The sequence below is a fragment of the Thermobia domestica genome, chromosome 13, assembly GCF_964235325.1.
Source record: "Thermobia domestica chromosome 13, izTheDome1.hap1.1, whole genome shotgun sequence".
Classification (NCBI taxonomy): domain Eukaryota; kingdom Metazoa; phylum Arthropoda; class Insecta; order Zygentoma; family Lepismatidae; genus Thermobia; species Thermobia domestica.
In genome coordinates this window covers 143,487,242-143,505,015 of record NC_137466.1, presented here as the reverse complement: position 1 = coordinate 143,505,015, position 17,774 = coordinate 143,487,242, and the positions used below count along the sequence as shown (strand labels likewise).

Here is a 17,774-nt window from a genome sequence, read left to right as displayed (position 1 = left end):
TGATCCATGGGTGTTGATGTTCTACGGGGGTTGCGGCATCCTATAGGATCATCTGAAGGATGGTGGTTGTCTTCCGAAAGCTACAACTACTGGGTTGTCGTGGTGGCTGATTCGAGCTTAGAATGTGGCGGAGAGTGTGATTTTGGTCTCGCTGAGAAGCAGCAAATTGATGTCTTCGTGAATCTGCTCGATCCGCATGTTCATCGAGTGGCCAGTTATCGTTTTTGCAGCCCTCTTCTGTACGACTTGCAATGGTCTGTGATGTCGCTGTGTGCGTAGAGCAGCAACAGCGGATGAGCACCACATGCACATTTCTTCTTGCTTCGAATAATAGCTGCCTGCTGAAGAAGATGGGCAAAAGTGCCCGGAACCGTTGGCTTGCCTTGTCTGTAACCTCTCGAGGCTTGCCTTGTCTGAAATATTGCTCGAAGGAAAGTTTCCTGTCCAGAAGGACACCCAGTTATTGCTCTGTTGTAGCTCTAGACGAGTTCCATGAAGCGTGGTGTCGTATTCTTTGTGAGTACGTTTTCTGTTGAAGTCCACTAGGGCTGTTTTGCGTGTGTTGATTTGGATCTCCCATTTCTGCGTCCATGACTCTAAGAGAACAATGTGTCTCTTTAGAACTACTTCCGCATATCTGTTGTTCCGGTTCCTCGCAAATATTGCTGTATCATCAGCGAACGTCACTGTCACTGTTTTATCTGTTGTCGGTAAGTCCGCTGAATAGATGTTGTACAGCAGTGGCGAGATGCATGATCCTTGTGGTACTCCTGTACGAATTGGTCTGGCTTCTGCGTTTGCTCCTGTATGTGATACGCGGAAACTCTCTAATAGAAATACATACATAGTTTTACACAGAAACTTCTTATTCTGTGTTAAAAAAAATCATTTTATAACATATTAACATTGAAAGATGTCTTCAACACTCTCCCAGAGGCGAGTCTTCGCACCTTCCTAACAATGCGTGCAATTTCCAATGATGATGGCTTCGCTCCCTGAACAACATAGCCCGTAAATCTGTCTAGCGAGCTGTTGAGGCTCAGACGGAAGGAACTCCGAGTGTTGCCAACCTACTATTTTGTTACCGAAAAAAAATGTTGAAGTATTGACTTTATGTTACAAGAAACCAAAGATAAAGAAAATATGGCAGAAAACAGGGTAGACTCGGCCTCAGAACCTCATAGTACTCTTCGTCACTGCTATTGAGTAAGAACTGTGGTTCCAATAAGAAGAAAACTGGTAATACTGCATGCAGAAATCTTGCTGGAAATATAAATTGGTGAAATTATTGTTATAGAATATTTGAGAATTCAATGCTGTATCTGAAATCCCAGAAAGAGTCAGACAAAAGGCACGTATAGGCTAACCAATAAACGAGAAGAAGAGGTTTGAAATACGTAGAGGTTACGAAGGGGGCAGGTAGTAAACAAGGTAGGGAACCACTGCTCCAACCCCGCTCATTTATGATTTTAAATTTCGGAATGTCAAAAATGTTATCCAGATTTCAGTTTTAACTAAGATTTTCACTCTGTTTACATTGAACAATTCACCGGAAATGTATGGTATGATTTGATGGTTATTGGCCTAGCACTTTCTATGTAGATAAGCCCAATAACGCAAGGGAATCAATGACCAGTAATGTACGTAATATAACTAATGATCCATGATAAGAATCACAAGTAAAACGTTAAATATATTGATCACGTTATGCGAACATGTGCTAAGATATTTGTCAGCTTGATTTGTGATATTATTTTTGTATGTAAATAAAAGATTAATCACTACATATCACTACATAAATGAAATTTCTGGCAACTATAATCACTTGTTGAAAAGTTATAGTCCATATTCCATAATGACACACTTAAAGTTTAACTGTGCCGATTGGAGTATATGAGTATGCACAAAAAATTGTAGATGATATTAGGATAACAATTCTACGAAGAAATGTGAGTTTAATTCTTGTATCAATTTGACCCCGTATGTACGCAATTTGAATTAGTTACTTTTTCGTTGTAAAACAAGTAAGAAAAGGCCAATTAACGCTTTAATTTCATAACTTTTTTCGTTTCTGAAATGCACAAAAAACATTTAATTTAAATTTTGAATATAAAATTTTCATAAAAAGTGCGTAACTGAATCATAAAATTAGGACATTCATCCTCGCGTATTTTTTCTTGCGAAAACTTTGAGTTACTAAAAACATAAGCTAAAAGTTCAGTTTCTATTTGATCTTTGATCCTAAGATACGACGACGAGTCGTGCGTATGGTTTTATGTCAAGGGCACTGACATATTTCCAAAGTCAAAAGCTCCTATACATCCTGATTAAGATTAAAAGACAAATACTAAAACAAGTTAAAAGTCAAATGCAATTTACGAAATAAATGATAATGCAAACTGCAGATTTCCTTTTATGTCTTTAACTATCACGCAACTTTAACTTCTTCTTCGTCAAGAATAAAGTATGAATCATTCGTTCCTAGTTTTAGTAGACAATATTCAATAGGATGGTTAATGACTTATGTCAACATTAATTTGCTACTTAATATGTAATATTTTAGTCCAGAAATTTACAAAACAATAACAGAAGTAAGATTGCAAAAAACTTGATATGATATACGTACTTTATTGAAAATTGAGTTTTTGATTTTCTTGATATAATGGTTGCTGATATTACCTTGGATGTAAAGCTTGCCCTCTTCGTATCAGATAATAGTTGTTGAACTTACCTGAAGTCATTGTTTTCTTCTTTATATCTGATAGTAGTTGTTGATTTTACCTAATGCCGTGCTTATCTAATTAGTATCAGATGATAGTTTCCGATCTTGTCTGAGGTCATTCTTTTCTTCTTCATATCTGATGGAAGTTGTTAATCTTGCCTCATAAAATGCTTATCATCTTTATACCTGATACTAGTTGCTGATTTTACCTGATCCCGTGCTTACTTAAATAGTATCAGATGATAGTTGCCGATCCTATCTGAGGTCATTCTTTTCTTCTTTATATTTGACTAGCAGCGTTCACCCCGCTTCGCTGCGGTCACCCCGGAACGCAATAAACTTTGTTACTTAGATAATTTTTACTTTTTCGCTTTCAAGTGATATGATAAAAACCATAGAAGATTGCACTAATGTTAACATTATATCGCCTGTCATTTATGTTAACCCGCCCCGCTTCGCTGCGGTCACCCCAACCCGCCCCGCTTCGCTGCGGTCATCCCGGAACGCAATAAACTTTGTTACTTAGATAATTTTTACTTTTTCGCTTTCAAGTGATTTATAGCGCCTGTCAGTTATGTTAACCCGCCGAGTCACAGGGTCATGCGGGTTGCATATAAATACGTTTATTTTTATACCTATGATGAACTAATAACAAAGGATTTGTACGTATGGACACCTGAATGGTCAATTATCTCAAGACACTGGTAATTGAAAATTAAAGTGATATGATAAAAACCATCTAGGGTCCACATCCTAACAACCCCCCAAAAATGAAAGAAATCGCTTCAGCCGTATTAGCGTGATGAGCGGACAAAGGATTTTTTGTACGTATTGACACCTGATTGGTCAATTATCTCAAGACACTGGTAATTGAAAATTAAAGTGATATGATAAAAACCATCTAGGGTCCAAATCCTAACAACCCCCCAAAAATGAAAGAAATCGGTTCAGCCGTATTAGCGTGATGAGCGGACAAAGGATTTTGTGCGTTCTCTTTTATATATATAGATGGTAGTTGTTGATTTTACCTAATGCCGTGCTTATCTAATTAGTATCAGATGATAGTTGCCGATCCTATCTGAGGGTAGTTTTTGGTTTTATCTGACGCCAAGCTTATGTCCTTGATATCTTCACATTAAAGAAGCTTTGATCGAACTATAACGTTCACATTGGCGTCACTAAATGATCCTAAGGGACGTCACCGGTTCAATATTTCCAACACCTTTATTTACACTGCTTACTGTTATTTTCTGAAATACGACTTTATTGTGCTTCAGTCATTGGATTTATTACCATAAAAGAAACAAAATTGAAAATTTCTTGTAGTTCTATGGGTGCAGCTGCTTACTAATTCTACACCCATTTAGATCTTACACTACTAGATTATGAAGCAAAGAAGGACCCCACTAAAATAATAATAAATAAATAGGCCTAAATAAAAAAATAAAATAAATTGCATTCCTCTGGACCTTATGTCACCTGATCTGAAATCTAAATTTCTTTAGCTCTTGACCAGTCTATAAAGCTACAGACGGATTGATGAATGACAGGGCATAATGGTATACAGTAGATATATTGTTAACCGACCACCACAGGACTGGGCCTGTTCGGATAACGAGAAAGTCTGTTAAAATGAAAATTTCCATTTCATGGCTTCTAGATTGTATAGATTTCTATAGTGATTAAACAGAACAGGTTTACAGTATTTAAATTCAATAAATTTAGAAGATCGAACAAGAAATTTCGAACTCAAGTTGTTCCAGCGACACGTAATTGAACAAAATAGCCACTATACTTTGAATAAAGGTCTCTAGACTATCACAAAACTACAAACTTAAATACGGTGTAGGCTATGTATATTAATTGAAGAAAAACTGAAAACATATGATTTGAGCCTACAATACTGAATGATGTGTGTATGATTATTATTGTTGTGGTGCAGCGAGCACAGCTGATAATGAAAATTACTTTTCTTGGAAAATAGGTGGTTAAGCCGACGGGCTATTAAAGAAAGTGCGATTAAGAGGGAGTCAACTGTAAAATTATATAGCATTTCCTTATTTCGACATTAGCGCTCCTGAGGAACAGGGAGTCAGAAAAAGATGGTAGTGTAATTGCAGACAAATTGCACATACATGACATCATACACTAAAAGGTTGGAATCATGGATGTAACATGAATTGATACCAGTCAACAATGACCTCCATCTGGAGATGTGTAGTTGTCTGAGTATCAGGAATAGCTGGGAAGGTGTTTTGCACCTGATTGTCACTTTTGATGAAAAAGATATATATTTGCTACAATAACCGTAAGACAGTTCTTAGATCTTGATCAATTTCATACTTATCTCAATGTTTTTAGGAATAATAGTTGTAGTTGAGTGTAACATTATTGCTATTATTATTATGTTATAGAAAAATAGCATGTAAAACTAGTTTCAGACGTTAACAACAAATTTCTCAATTGATTAAAGGTACGAGGGCTTCAAGTTATACACAGTCCGTTTAATAAGTTCCGGGTTACCTCGAAATAATATACTTAACGATGCTAGAAAAATTTACTAACTACATTAGTTTCTACATACATTCCTTCCCGTGCAACACACTCGCAGAACCGGTTATAGAGACTGAAACACCCTAGTATAGAGGTTCACTGGAATGCTGTTCAGCACCACTGTCACATTCGCTTGAATTGATGCAAACCGTTCCAGTTTGGAAGCAGATTTAAGTTTAGAGACGATCATAAAGTCCACTGGGGTTAAATCAGATGGATACGAGTGTGTTCATGAACTGTGAACTTTATTTTGACCAAAAACTGACACACAACAAAATGTGTCAGCCCATACCAATTTTCTCATACGTCACTTTTTCGCTAAAAGAAGCGTCACAGTCCTTGAACACTCATATATATTTATCTGGTTTGGTTCCATTGGACTTCATGGTCTTCTCTAAACTCAAATCTGCCCTCAAGGGGGAGTATTTTGAAGATATTGTATCGATTTAAGCGAATGTGACAGCAGTGCTGAATAGCCTTCCATTAGACGACTTTCCTCGGATGTTCCAGAGATTCAACGACCGTTTCCGAGAGTATATGAGACACAAAGGGACGTAGGCCTACATAAAAAAAAAAAAAAAATAACGAGGTAAGAAATATTTCTGGCATCGTTAAATATATTATTTCGAGATAATCCCGGATCTTTGGGACGGACTGTATAGAGTAAATACTTGATTTTTAAGTCCTTCAAAGTATCGAACATAGTATCTACAATAAAGGCAAGCATAACCAACCGTATGACTATTGGGTTAAAATTGGATTTATACGTTTAAAAAACACTCCGCTTCTCAATATTTCTTTTATCGTGTTTCTTCTATGGCGGTCAACGTTGAAACCGAAAATGGTTAATTTCTACCACTTTCGGTTTGAATAGATGGTTGGCGGATGAGAATAAACCTATTCTTGGGACGCTAAATTGATTACATACAACTGCTTCTCAAATCGTATTGTTGTTGTTGTGATATTCGTTGACAAATAAACAGACGAACATAATAGTTCCATAAGGCTTCTGATACTTATGCATAGTTTGGAAGTCTTATACTATGTTCTGGGAACACGGCTTTATGGTAAAGCGCTTATCTCTGGTACGTGGGGTCCCTGGTTCGATCTCCGGGTAAGTTTGTGGTGTAGAACATGGTGTCTGTGGGTTTTCTTCGGGTACTCCCGTTTCCTTCCACCTTCTCATTCCACCAACTCTTTCATCATTATTCACTTGCGTTAATCATAGTCTCCCTTAGCCTAAAGGACATAATCATATGACATTAAACTAAAAAAAGAAAAAGTAAGTACACTATGTTCTTACATCGAACAAAGCAATTTGCTAAGCATACAGTAGGCCTATAACATTCAAGATACCAATGACACATTAACCTAAGTAGAAAATGAAAATATTGAATGAAATTGTCATGTGCTGCATTATGAATTACTATGATTACTATGATGCATTTTGATCGATGTGGATTAAGGTTGTGTGTGAGTGACGTGATTTCGTTTACATTTTTTTTTTCTAGACTTAGACAACGAGAGAAAGATGAAATATAAGAAAAAGAAACTTCAGATGCAGATTCACGTGATTCTGATTTTCTATTTCGGAAATTTCTCAACAATCCGTATAGCTAACCTCCTGACCTTGGTATATTACACGAAACATCATTCATAGTTATTCCTTGAAAGAAGCGAAGCTTCGATCGCCAGCCGCAACAGTTAACATTAACTTTAGATAATAACCTTGAGAGCGAGTTCTGCCCAGTCACTTGGCAGATGCCGGCTATATTATATTAAATGCCCCGCGTTGTGCATAATGGCTCACAGTAGTTTTGATAACGGTGTATTACAGAGCTAGAGCAGTTCGTATTATTTATAATATTTTCTTTAGTATTATATTTGTTACTTCTACTTGTATTCCAATATGGCGGATTTTTCAAATCTTTTTCGAAGTGCAGAGGAACAGAAGGAACCTGTTGATGCAGTTGTCAAAGGTAAGTTTTAATATTCAGTGACGGATTTTGAGGGAAGTCACACAAGGTAAACTTTAAATGATTACAAGCTAAGGAAAAGTATGTTTACCTAATGTCCTATTGAGAACGTTATATAAACTTCCTTCTCCTTGGTTTGTAGAGAGATAAGTTTATTTTTTACGGATGTAACTTACCTGAGTCATCATTAAATATTATTAATTTTTTTATTTTTTTTGAAGATCTTTGTTGGCTGGATCAGAGTTTAACATCTCTTTAAGCACCGAGACTATATGAGACCTACAGCTTAACATGTGACCCGAACCACATGAAATTGGAAGATATATACCGTATATTAGATGATTGATAAAAACTTTCGACATAGATTCTAATTATAATGATTAATAAAAAACAAAGCCTATACTTTTATCCATATACAGAAAGAAATAATAGTAAAATGAAATGAAATCTATCAGCTTTACGTGCCAGCCTTATGAAATGAAATGAAATCTTTAGGTTTAACGTCCCACTGTTATACCGGTTAGACTAAAGGAGACGGTGATAATGAGAAATGAGTGAAATGGTGGAATGAAGAAAGTGGGAGGAAACGGGAGGACACCGAGAAAACCCACGAGCACGGTGTTTGTCCACCACAAAGTGCACACGGCGCGAGCTGGGATCGAACCAGGGACCCCAACCACCAGAGGTGGTCCCAGCCTTATGTTGTATAGGCTAAAAGAGACGGCGATGATATGAGAATGAATGAAATAGTGAAATGAAGAAAGAAGCTGGAAACTGGAGAATCCCGAGAAAATCCACGCACTTGGTGATTATTAACCACAAAGCCCACTTGCCACGCGCTGGGAAAGAACCAGGAATCCCACGCACTAAACATGAACGCTTTACCACTGAGCCATCGCGGCCACATTTCTAACTCTAATGCTGAAGTGTCCTGTTAAACAAAGATGAATGCCCGTAATTATTTCTTTTAACGCGGGCGTATATCGAGAATGAATCTTTCTTGAAATTTTTGGACAGAAAGTTTATCTTAATTAAAAAAGTTGAAGCAGTTATTTTATTTGATTTTATTATTGACTATTGAATACAATAAGTGCGTATCAATTAACTGTGTGGAGCAATATAGATACATTGCTACATGCATCTATTCTACTGTATATGTTAAGTTATATACTCAAAATATTGTTTTACACGTTGATCAAATATGTCTACTGTAGAATTTCTTAAGTGTACATTGTAAGCGCATTTTACTATTGGGAACTTAATAGGAGATTTCTGATAGAGATCTCGGTGAATCTATCCTACGAATAAGTTTATTCAAAACATAATAAATATTAAATAAATACAAGAAAATTAGCTCTTTTTGCTTGAAGAGAATGAAATGAGTACTTTGACAAAAATTCAACTTTTTTTTTCATATCCAGAATAGATTCCTGTACTTTTTGTAGGTATACTAAATAACGCACAAATTTGTATTGAATTGACTTTAATTTGTGCACATATTTTTGTGCACTAGAGACTTTCATTTTCCAAATTATCGACGTATATTTTAGTTTGGGATGTACACTCATGTCGAAAATGATTGTCGCATATCTATAACTGTCTTCTTGTAAGAATATAATTTGATAATGATTTTGCTGGGTACTTTTAATACTGTTACTATGTATATAATCGGGAAATGTATATTTGTGGTAAATTTCATAGGAAAAGAATTATATATATGAAAATTAGAACAAGTAAAACAAAATTTGGTAAATGGACTCGAAAGTTTTATTTTCGTTTTATTCTTATTTACAGCTCTTTTGACATGAAATTTGCCACATACATGTCTTTGCCGATTATACACAGACTAACATTATAAGAAATACCGGACGAATTCGTTATCAAATTATATTCCTTCAACATTTTTATAGACATGCGACAATAATTTTGGACATGAGTGTACATAATGCAACACACAGAATTTTATGTACATTAGTGTTCTTGAATTCACTTGTAATCTGATTAGAAATCCGAAATTTCTGTTTGCCTAATTTGAAATCGGATAAAATCAGAGTATTGATCTTATCGATACACAATAAGGTCAATAATATTCTTCTTATAAAACATTTAAATTAATTTGTGTATAATTAATATAGTCCCTTTTACGCTAGATTATACATTTTTTTAATTGAAACAGATTTAGGCCGAGATCAGTGGAAATAGTCCCCCGTACGAAATAACGCTACGGTTAGTTTGGAACTGTTGAGGTAAATTTATTATTAAAAAAAAAACAAAAAAAAAAACTTCAATATGCTAGTTTCTATTTTTGAAAGAAGAAGAAAATTCTAGATAAACATTATATCTTACATTGCTAAAGATTCGAGCTTGTGCCAAGTGGTCTTTGTGGTGAATACATAGCATGTGCGTGTATTTTCTCAGAGTTCTCCCATTTCCTCCCAGTTTCTTCTTTCCACTATTTAATTAATTCTTTATGTCACCGTCTCCTTTAAAGTACACTGTATAACCGTTAATCTAAAACTAAAAGATTTTACTTTAAATGTATCAACCGTTGAATCAATTTACCTTCTTATGTCTCTAAGATTATCTCGTGTTTCATCACCATTCGAAAAAATAATGTAACTTCGATCTCTACCATTCTTAAATGTCCCTGCGCACCGTTTGCAAAGAATGGCAGAAAGAGAATAAAGGCCGCTGAAAAACTCCACATATAGTCTTGATAATTGTGAAAAATAATGCATTAAATACATCCACGTATAGGGATGCACGCGAGACGCGAGAAATCTCGTCTCGTCTCGCATTTGCGAGACGAGACTGAAAATTTTATGCGAGACGCGAGACGAGACTAAACCATACGAGACGAGACTCAGTTAAGTCTCGCACGAGAAGTCTCGCGAGACTTCTCGCAGTCTCGCAACATTTATGAATTACATGTAATAATATAATTAGTGATTTTACATTTATTGAATTTTCTAAGTTGAGCGTTAGTGCCTCCAGGAACAAAAAAGTGACTGGGACAATAGACATTTTATGAGATTTATTATTATTCAAGGTTGATTTTCAGAATTAAAGCCTTCTTTAGTTTCTAAACATCATTAAAAAAGAAAAGCTTTGTAAATTGGAAATTTATTAAAACATCGATTTAGGACTTTATTTTGCGACACAAACACATACACGCGGGCGCGCACGAATACATGAACTTCTGTTTTTTGGTCTGAAAAGCGAATAAGACTCCCTATTGCTGCAAAATGTGATATTTCTACTAGCGATTTATGTTGGGGGATGGCGGGGAAATCCCCTCTCGTCAAAGTTTATCCCGGGTCCGGCTCGCAGAAATAACATGATATTTTTACATGGAATAAGTATTTTCTTTCTATATATTTATCAAAAACATTCCCCTCTAGTTCGGAAGTTTATTTCAAACACTGGTTTGGTAGGATGGCCCTATAGGTTTGATGCGAGATGGTAGGAATGGCCCTATATCTGTCAGTAATTTTATTTTCTAGATCTGGCAACACTATATAAGTTGAAAGCGAAAGTTGATAAAATGCGATAATGCAACATTGCTACAAGCGCGAACGAACCAAAGAATTGGGTCGTATTGTGTTGTGAGGAGTTCTTTTGTTGTCTACAAGCGCTTTTGGTGGAATAAAAACATCTTTATAATGGAAAATCACCCTTCAAGGAAACGACCAAAACGTGTAAATGTTGATAGTGGCGTCGATATTTTAGAAGAGCCAAATATTGCTGGAGACCTCTAAGCTGGAAAACAATGTTGGATCCAGCAACAATTTATGCTGGTTTTGCTGTAAATTATACTATTAATTTGACGAAAATTAATGGTCCAGGAATCAAATTCCAGCACAACTTTTCTTTTAATTTGGAGCGGAGGGGACACAAGTTCGGATACCATGTTGAACTTTAGGTTCTGTCTCCTTAGGATGTTTTGAACATTCATCCCATGGAAAGCAATGGCAAACCACCAAGGATTCAGCTTGCCAAGGGACTTTTAGGTCAAATACCTGCCTTCGGACAGAATATTACATCATCATTCATTAACAGCCATAGAATAACACATTGCAAAATTTTGACCAGAATATATGCGAGACCATGCGAGAAAGTCTCGCGCAAGACGCGAGACGAGACTTCACATTTGCGAAACGAGACGAGACCAATATTTGAGGCTGCGAGACGAGACGAGACTTTTCCATTTCTCGTCTCGCGTGCATCCCTATCCACGTATAAATTCAAACCAGGAATTACAAACGACATAGGAATTTATATACTAGACTACGAGAGAAAAAATATGGGATTTGCAGGGTTACTAGCTTGGACGCATAGGCGTAACCAGAAATTTTCATATGAGTGTCCACAAAGGCAATTAAAGCATAACTTTTCATATGTGTGTACCAAAGTAATTAAATCAGAACTTTTCATAAGGGTGTGCACAAAGATAATTAAAGAACCTTTCGTGTGGGTGTACACAAAGACGATTAAAGCAGGACTTTTCATATGGGTGTGCACAAAGGTAATTAAAGCAGAACTTTTCATATGGATGTACACAAAGTGATTAAAGAAGAACTTTTCATATGTGTATGCATAAAGGCAGTTGAAGCATAACTTTACATATGAATGCGCACAAAGGTGATTAAAGTAGAACTTTCCATGTGGGTATCCACAAAAGTATTTAAAAGAGGATTTTTCATATGGGCGTGTACAAAGGTAAAACAGAACTTTTCATATGGGTGTGCACAAAAATGTAATTAAATCATAACTTTTCGTATGGATGTGCACAAAGGGATTAAAGCCAGTCTACCTCCCAATACAACATTCTCACATGTTCATTTTATTTGGTTTTAAGTGTATTAAAAATAAGATAAAACGTTATTTCAATAAATTGAAAATAACCCAATCGACGAAAAAATCAAACCACTTTAGTAGGATGTGTACAAGCGCACTACGTAGTTACGCTAATGTTGAGCATTAGGAGCAAGTAGATTGAAAATCTTTGTTTCAGAGTGATTAAGATAAATAAGATCGTGATATTGTGTATAATTTAAATTAAAATTAGTAAGAGCTCCATAAAATGGACTTTTTCACTCCATTCTTTGCGCTCTTTCTTAATTTCATCATTATTGTAAGAGAAAGGATCCGCTTTTCCTTAACGTACTGGAGGTTTTGTGATCAATACTACGGTCTGCCAACTTTACCCCTAAGTTTTCCTAGGAGCACCTGAATCATTTAGGAGAGTAGATCGAGAAATAAATTCCTCCTCCACTGAGGATCTAAACCATATCGTCCGGCTGTTCGGTCTCCGACTACGCCACAACTGCAAGCATGCGAAGAAGTTTGGTTTATATGACGTAATAGTTTCTCAATTATTATTCAAACCTGAAGTGATATTAAAATATCATTTCCAGTTTCAGTACAGAGATTAGAGTGGACAGAGCTTAATTAATTATAGAGCCATTACCGGTTTTACTTTATTGTGATCATCGTTAAAATCAGAAGTGGATGTTTTCTACTACTTCCGGTTTCAATGTAGGGTTAAGATAGATGATGGTACCTATTCTCAGAACGCTAAATCTAGTTTAAAAAACGTTGCTTCTCGCCATCGCTTATCGTTTATGTTCTATGTAGATTAATATTGAAACAGGAGGTTGCAACACATTTCTATCAATTCCAGTGAGAGTTAAGGATGGAGTTGAAATGCAAACTGAGGACGCTGAATCCGCTTTGTGCTATCTATTACAGTTTTCGCACTATAATGACCACCATTGAAACCGGAAATGGTTCCGCTTTGAATACCATGTCCATCAACCATCTCAGATCCTAACTTTAGATCCTCTACATCCTGAACATCATTGATAGTGAACCATTGAGTAGTTTTAAGATTTATTGCTTCCCGGACGAATGAACAAGGTGAATATATAATGTAGTTGTAAACCAAACTCTTTAAAATTGCTTACTTGGTTGAAAATTGACATTTTAGACTGACGAAAAAGATGGAATCAGATCTAACAATCTCCTATTATTTTTTACTACAATTAATATGTTCATATTTCACTAAAGTTAGTTAGCAATTAATTCTCCATTGATAAAGTTGTCAATCCCATAGCCGCAGATCCACGGACATGCATATCCACACACTGCACATATGAATAAGTAACATTACAATTACCAATAAGATGAGTAGCTTCATCTCGATCTCATTACTTATTAGGATTTCTGAGAAAATATTTTCTCTTATTCATCAGCCATAAAATAAATCGCTATCCTAAGATATCCCTTTTCTTTTTAAAGTTTCAAAGTTATGTCTCATTGCTTCCCTACTGTAGTATTGCAAGTTTTACCATTAACGTTTTGGAAGATACTTTTTTTAAAATAAAAAGTAGATCAGAACATACATTAGATTGCCTTATGGGGCATCCTATATATCATCTTGGAAATTCTGACCATTGCTGAATGTTCTTCTTACAAGTGTGTGAGCAAAACTATTTTCTAAAAATCGATTTTGAAAGCGTCAGACAATTCCGAACATGGTCGACAAGCTTTCTGGTTATAGCTGACAAGAGAGGTGAAGACTGCATACGTTACGACGAGCTAAATCGACACACGTCAATCAGAGCTCACACGAGCATGTGAGGTCCCACGAGAAGCAATGTGATAATGAGAATGATAATGAGAACGTGTTACACGTATGTACAGTCCTACGTGTAGAGGGCTTTGCCAAAACTCGACAGTACATGTTTAATTACGCTCCACTGATAGCCAGGATCACCAATAAAAAAAATGAATTAATTAGAGCTAATAGTGACCGAAATTACACAGAGGAAAAGAAAAAATCTGGATATACAGTAATAATAATAATGTATATTAGAGCTACAATACTTTAGGGAGAAGGACAGCGGAGAGGGTCTGTGATACAGCGCTCACCTCTAGGCAAAGGGTCCGTCGTTTGGCTCCACCACAAATGAGTCTGTGATGGACAATGTCGTGTCCGTGAGTTTTCTAAGGATTCTCCCATGTCCTCCCATGTTTTCGTTCCACCAACTATTTTGCTATCACACTTTGACTAATTACCCGCAGTGGCTCAGTGGTAGAGTGTTCACCTCTGGTGCATGAGGTCCTTAGTTCGATCCCAGCTCGCGTCAAGTGACCTTTGTGGTGGAAAAACACCGTGTGCGTGGGTTTTCCCGGGGTTCTCCCGTTTCTCCCCGCTTTCTTCATTCCACCATTTCATTCATTCCTCATCATCACAGTCTTCTTTAGCCTAACCGGCATAACAGTGGGACGTAAAACAAAGGTTTTTAAGTATTTGTACTCTATTGAAAAAAAATATTTTAGCTTGCTCATTTCCATATTAAAACTGACCCTTTTCTTATAAGCACCTGTCTAGGGATTATTGATTAGTACCCCATAGAGATTACTAAGCTCACATTTATTAGAAATGCATTGTGTTTCGCAATACTTTAATTTTAAAATTAAATTTCATCACGGGGGCGTAGTTTGGTGCGTCAGTGGTAGCTTGTGTGATGTAGTCGAGCTGTCCGAGACACACTAGGCTGATGATTGTGAGACGCAATCTATTTGAGATTCGAGTCCCTCTGAAAAACATGGACATTCTTTTTAACTGTTCTCGAAGTTTTTGTGTTCGTATCCCTGTTGTGTTGATTTAAGTAGAAAAGTGAATGAAATTACTAACGTAAGAGGAACATAAGATACCAATTCCCGGTTGGGAAGGATTTTTAAAGAAAAGAAAGTGGTAGAGCGTTTATTTGAGGGATCTCTGGTTCGATAACAGTTAATGAATTTGTGATGGACAACATTGTGTCTGTGGGTTTTTTCGGGTTCTCCTGTTTCCTTCCACATTTTCATTCCATAAATTAATTTCATAATCATTCATTAATGATCTGTCTCGTTTAATCTACAGAGGAACACAACCCTGGTAGTAAAACTGAAAGATTTCATTACATTTAAGATGTTTTTGTATCATTCTGACATTAATAACCATTTCAAACCTGGGGCCGCGGTGGCTCAGTGGTAGAGCGTTCACCTCTGGTGCTTGGAGTACCGGGTTTAAACCCTGCCCCCCAAATGAACTTTGTGGTGGACAAACACCGTGTGCGTGGGTTTTCTCGGGGTTCTCCCGTTTCCTCCTACTTTCTTCATTCCACCATTTCATTCATCTCTCATCATCACCGTCTCCTTTAGCCTAACCGGCATGACCGTGGGACGTAAATCTCAAAAATTTCATTTTTTCATTTCAAACCTGCTTCAACACATAGGGAGCTTTATGAGAGGAACTAAGGGAGTTTCTTTCTTTTCTTTTCTTTTCTTTCTTTCTTTCTTTTTCTTTCTTTTTTTTAGTTTAATGTTATACAATTATGGGCTCAGGAAGACGCTGATCATGAAATAGTTAACAATGGTGCTGTGACGTGAGTGGGAGAGTCTCGAGAAAACTCCCACACATTGTGTTTGTCCAAAGCCCACTCGGTTTTTACACTCGGGTCCAAAGCCCACAATAGTCCTATTTTTTTCGTTTTTACCAAATTGGATAGCGTAATCGCTAATGCTCTCACTTTTGGTGTAAGTGGCCTCGGTTTCCATTCCCCGTGCGTATACCCGGTCAAAAAGATGTAACAGCTTTTTTTTAAGGCCAGTCTTCCTGTCTGAGGTTTTTCCTGGGTTTTCCTCATTCACTAGACAAATGCCGGAATGGTACCTAACTTATAGGTCCCAGTTTAGTTCCTTCCATTCCTTTCTTCGCCCCCCTTCTCCGAATAATGTGCTCGCTCAGGGACGTCATTCCTCACATGTGACGCGCTTAGGACCATAGATGTCGGCAATGTCCAGAAATATGTAAAATAAATTTTAAAAATCTACCAAATCGGCATTTAATCATATTTAGACACGTGAAGGTCAAAATATGACATATCATTTAAGTATTACATTAATTTATATTTTTAGCCAAGGAAATGTTATCATCTACATAACTTTTTTAAATTTCATTTGACGTAAAATCTATCATTTCTGTCCATATTTTTTTCTTTTAATATTTAGTTTTCGATGTTTAATGAATAGGATGCTCGTATCTCGAGGTTAAGTTGAAAGGTCACGTATTATTTACTTGTTAATGAAAACTGGCAGAAAAAAAGTCACAATATTCGTCGAGCGTGAAGACACAGCATAATCTGTTACTGTAGAAATCAAGTTGAAATGCTGATGTTATATTGCACGTGAATGAACACGAGATCTTAAGAGACTCTACTGATTTTTCTCTCTCTTTCTCTCTCCTTTACAAAAATAAAATCATTTTACGTTTTCTTGTGAGGAAAATTAGTTACTTGTTTTGGAGCTAAACGCCCTTTTCATTACCAAAATTATTATGAAACGTGGACCTACATTTTAACATGTAACTCGTGTCTGAGTTCCACACTGAGAATCAAGCCAAGATGTCTCACGCCGAGACATTGGATTTCCATTATGCACACAGTCGTGTCTAATATATATATATATATATATATATATATATATATATATATATATATATATATATATATATATATATATATATATATATACAGAGCGTTCAAAAAGCCTCTATACACCTGAAACGTGTGCAACCATGTTTGGAGGCTGATGGGGGACATTTCCAACATTTGCTGTGAAAATGTGTTTTAAAATGTGTGTGTATATGCTACACCCTGTACATAGTGCTTTTATGTCATAAAATATAATAAATTTTGAGTAAAATAATTTTCTCGTTGCTCTGAATATGTGACAATTCAGGTGTATAGAGACTTTTTGAACACTCTGTATTACTATTAGGATGAAGTAAAATAAATTTTGTATTTTAACAAATCTACCTCTATCATGGATTTAACTAATTGCTTGTCACAATAAGAAGTCCGAGGGGTATAAATCAGAGAAATTTATTACTCTCTTAAATTGTGGAAGTGAATTTCTGGAAAATGAAATACTCGTAATTCATTCACTTCTTATACGCGTAGTTTTTCCTAATCATAGTTAACCAAACAATTTTTCCGGTATGCTCCTAAATTCATGTTTTCCACATACTATTTAGAAGACCAAGGAAAAAAACTATCTAAACCTTGCTTTACTGACTTAGTAATCTCTCCTAGATGCATTAGGTAAACGGATTAGAATCTGTGTTTGGCAGACAAACAGTTTTTAATGCTTTCGTTGTGAGCAAATGAACAAAGTCGGTGCACCCATGTGCATAATCATACTTTAATGTAGAATGTGACAGAATTACTTGTTTCTCTGCGGCGAATAGCACTTGAATATGTGATTGACATACAAGGACGCCCATGTTGTGGTTTCCAAGGGGGGGGGGCAAATATAAGCGAGGTTTCAAATTTTGCTGTAACTAATGTAAAAATTCTGTTGGACTTTCGATATTCCCAAGTATGATTTCCTCTTAGGGGGGCGAATCCTCACATTCCCCCCCCCTGATGAGCGCCCTTGTTGACATATAAGAAAAAATTGAGTCAATATTATTT

General features: G+C 36.2%; 1 protein-coding gene across 1 annotated transcript in view; it reads left to right on the top strand.

Annotated features, from left to right (window-relative positions):
* Positions 1-7,067: 7,067 nt before the first annotated feature.
* Positions 7,068-17,774, top strand: part of LOC145668604 (beta,beta-carotene 15,15'-dioxygenase-like) — a 44,924-nt gene continuing 34,217 nt past the window's right edge. The window contains exon 1 of the mRNA XM_081736631.1: positions 7,068-7,254. Coding sequence (XP_081592757.1) covers positions 7,185-7,254 — 70 coding nt within the window. The 5' untranslated portion in view covers positions 7,068-7,184. The remainder of the gene's footprint in view (positions 7,255-17,774) is intronic.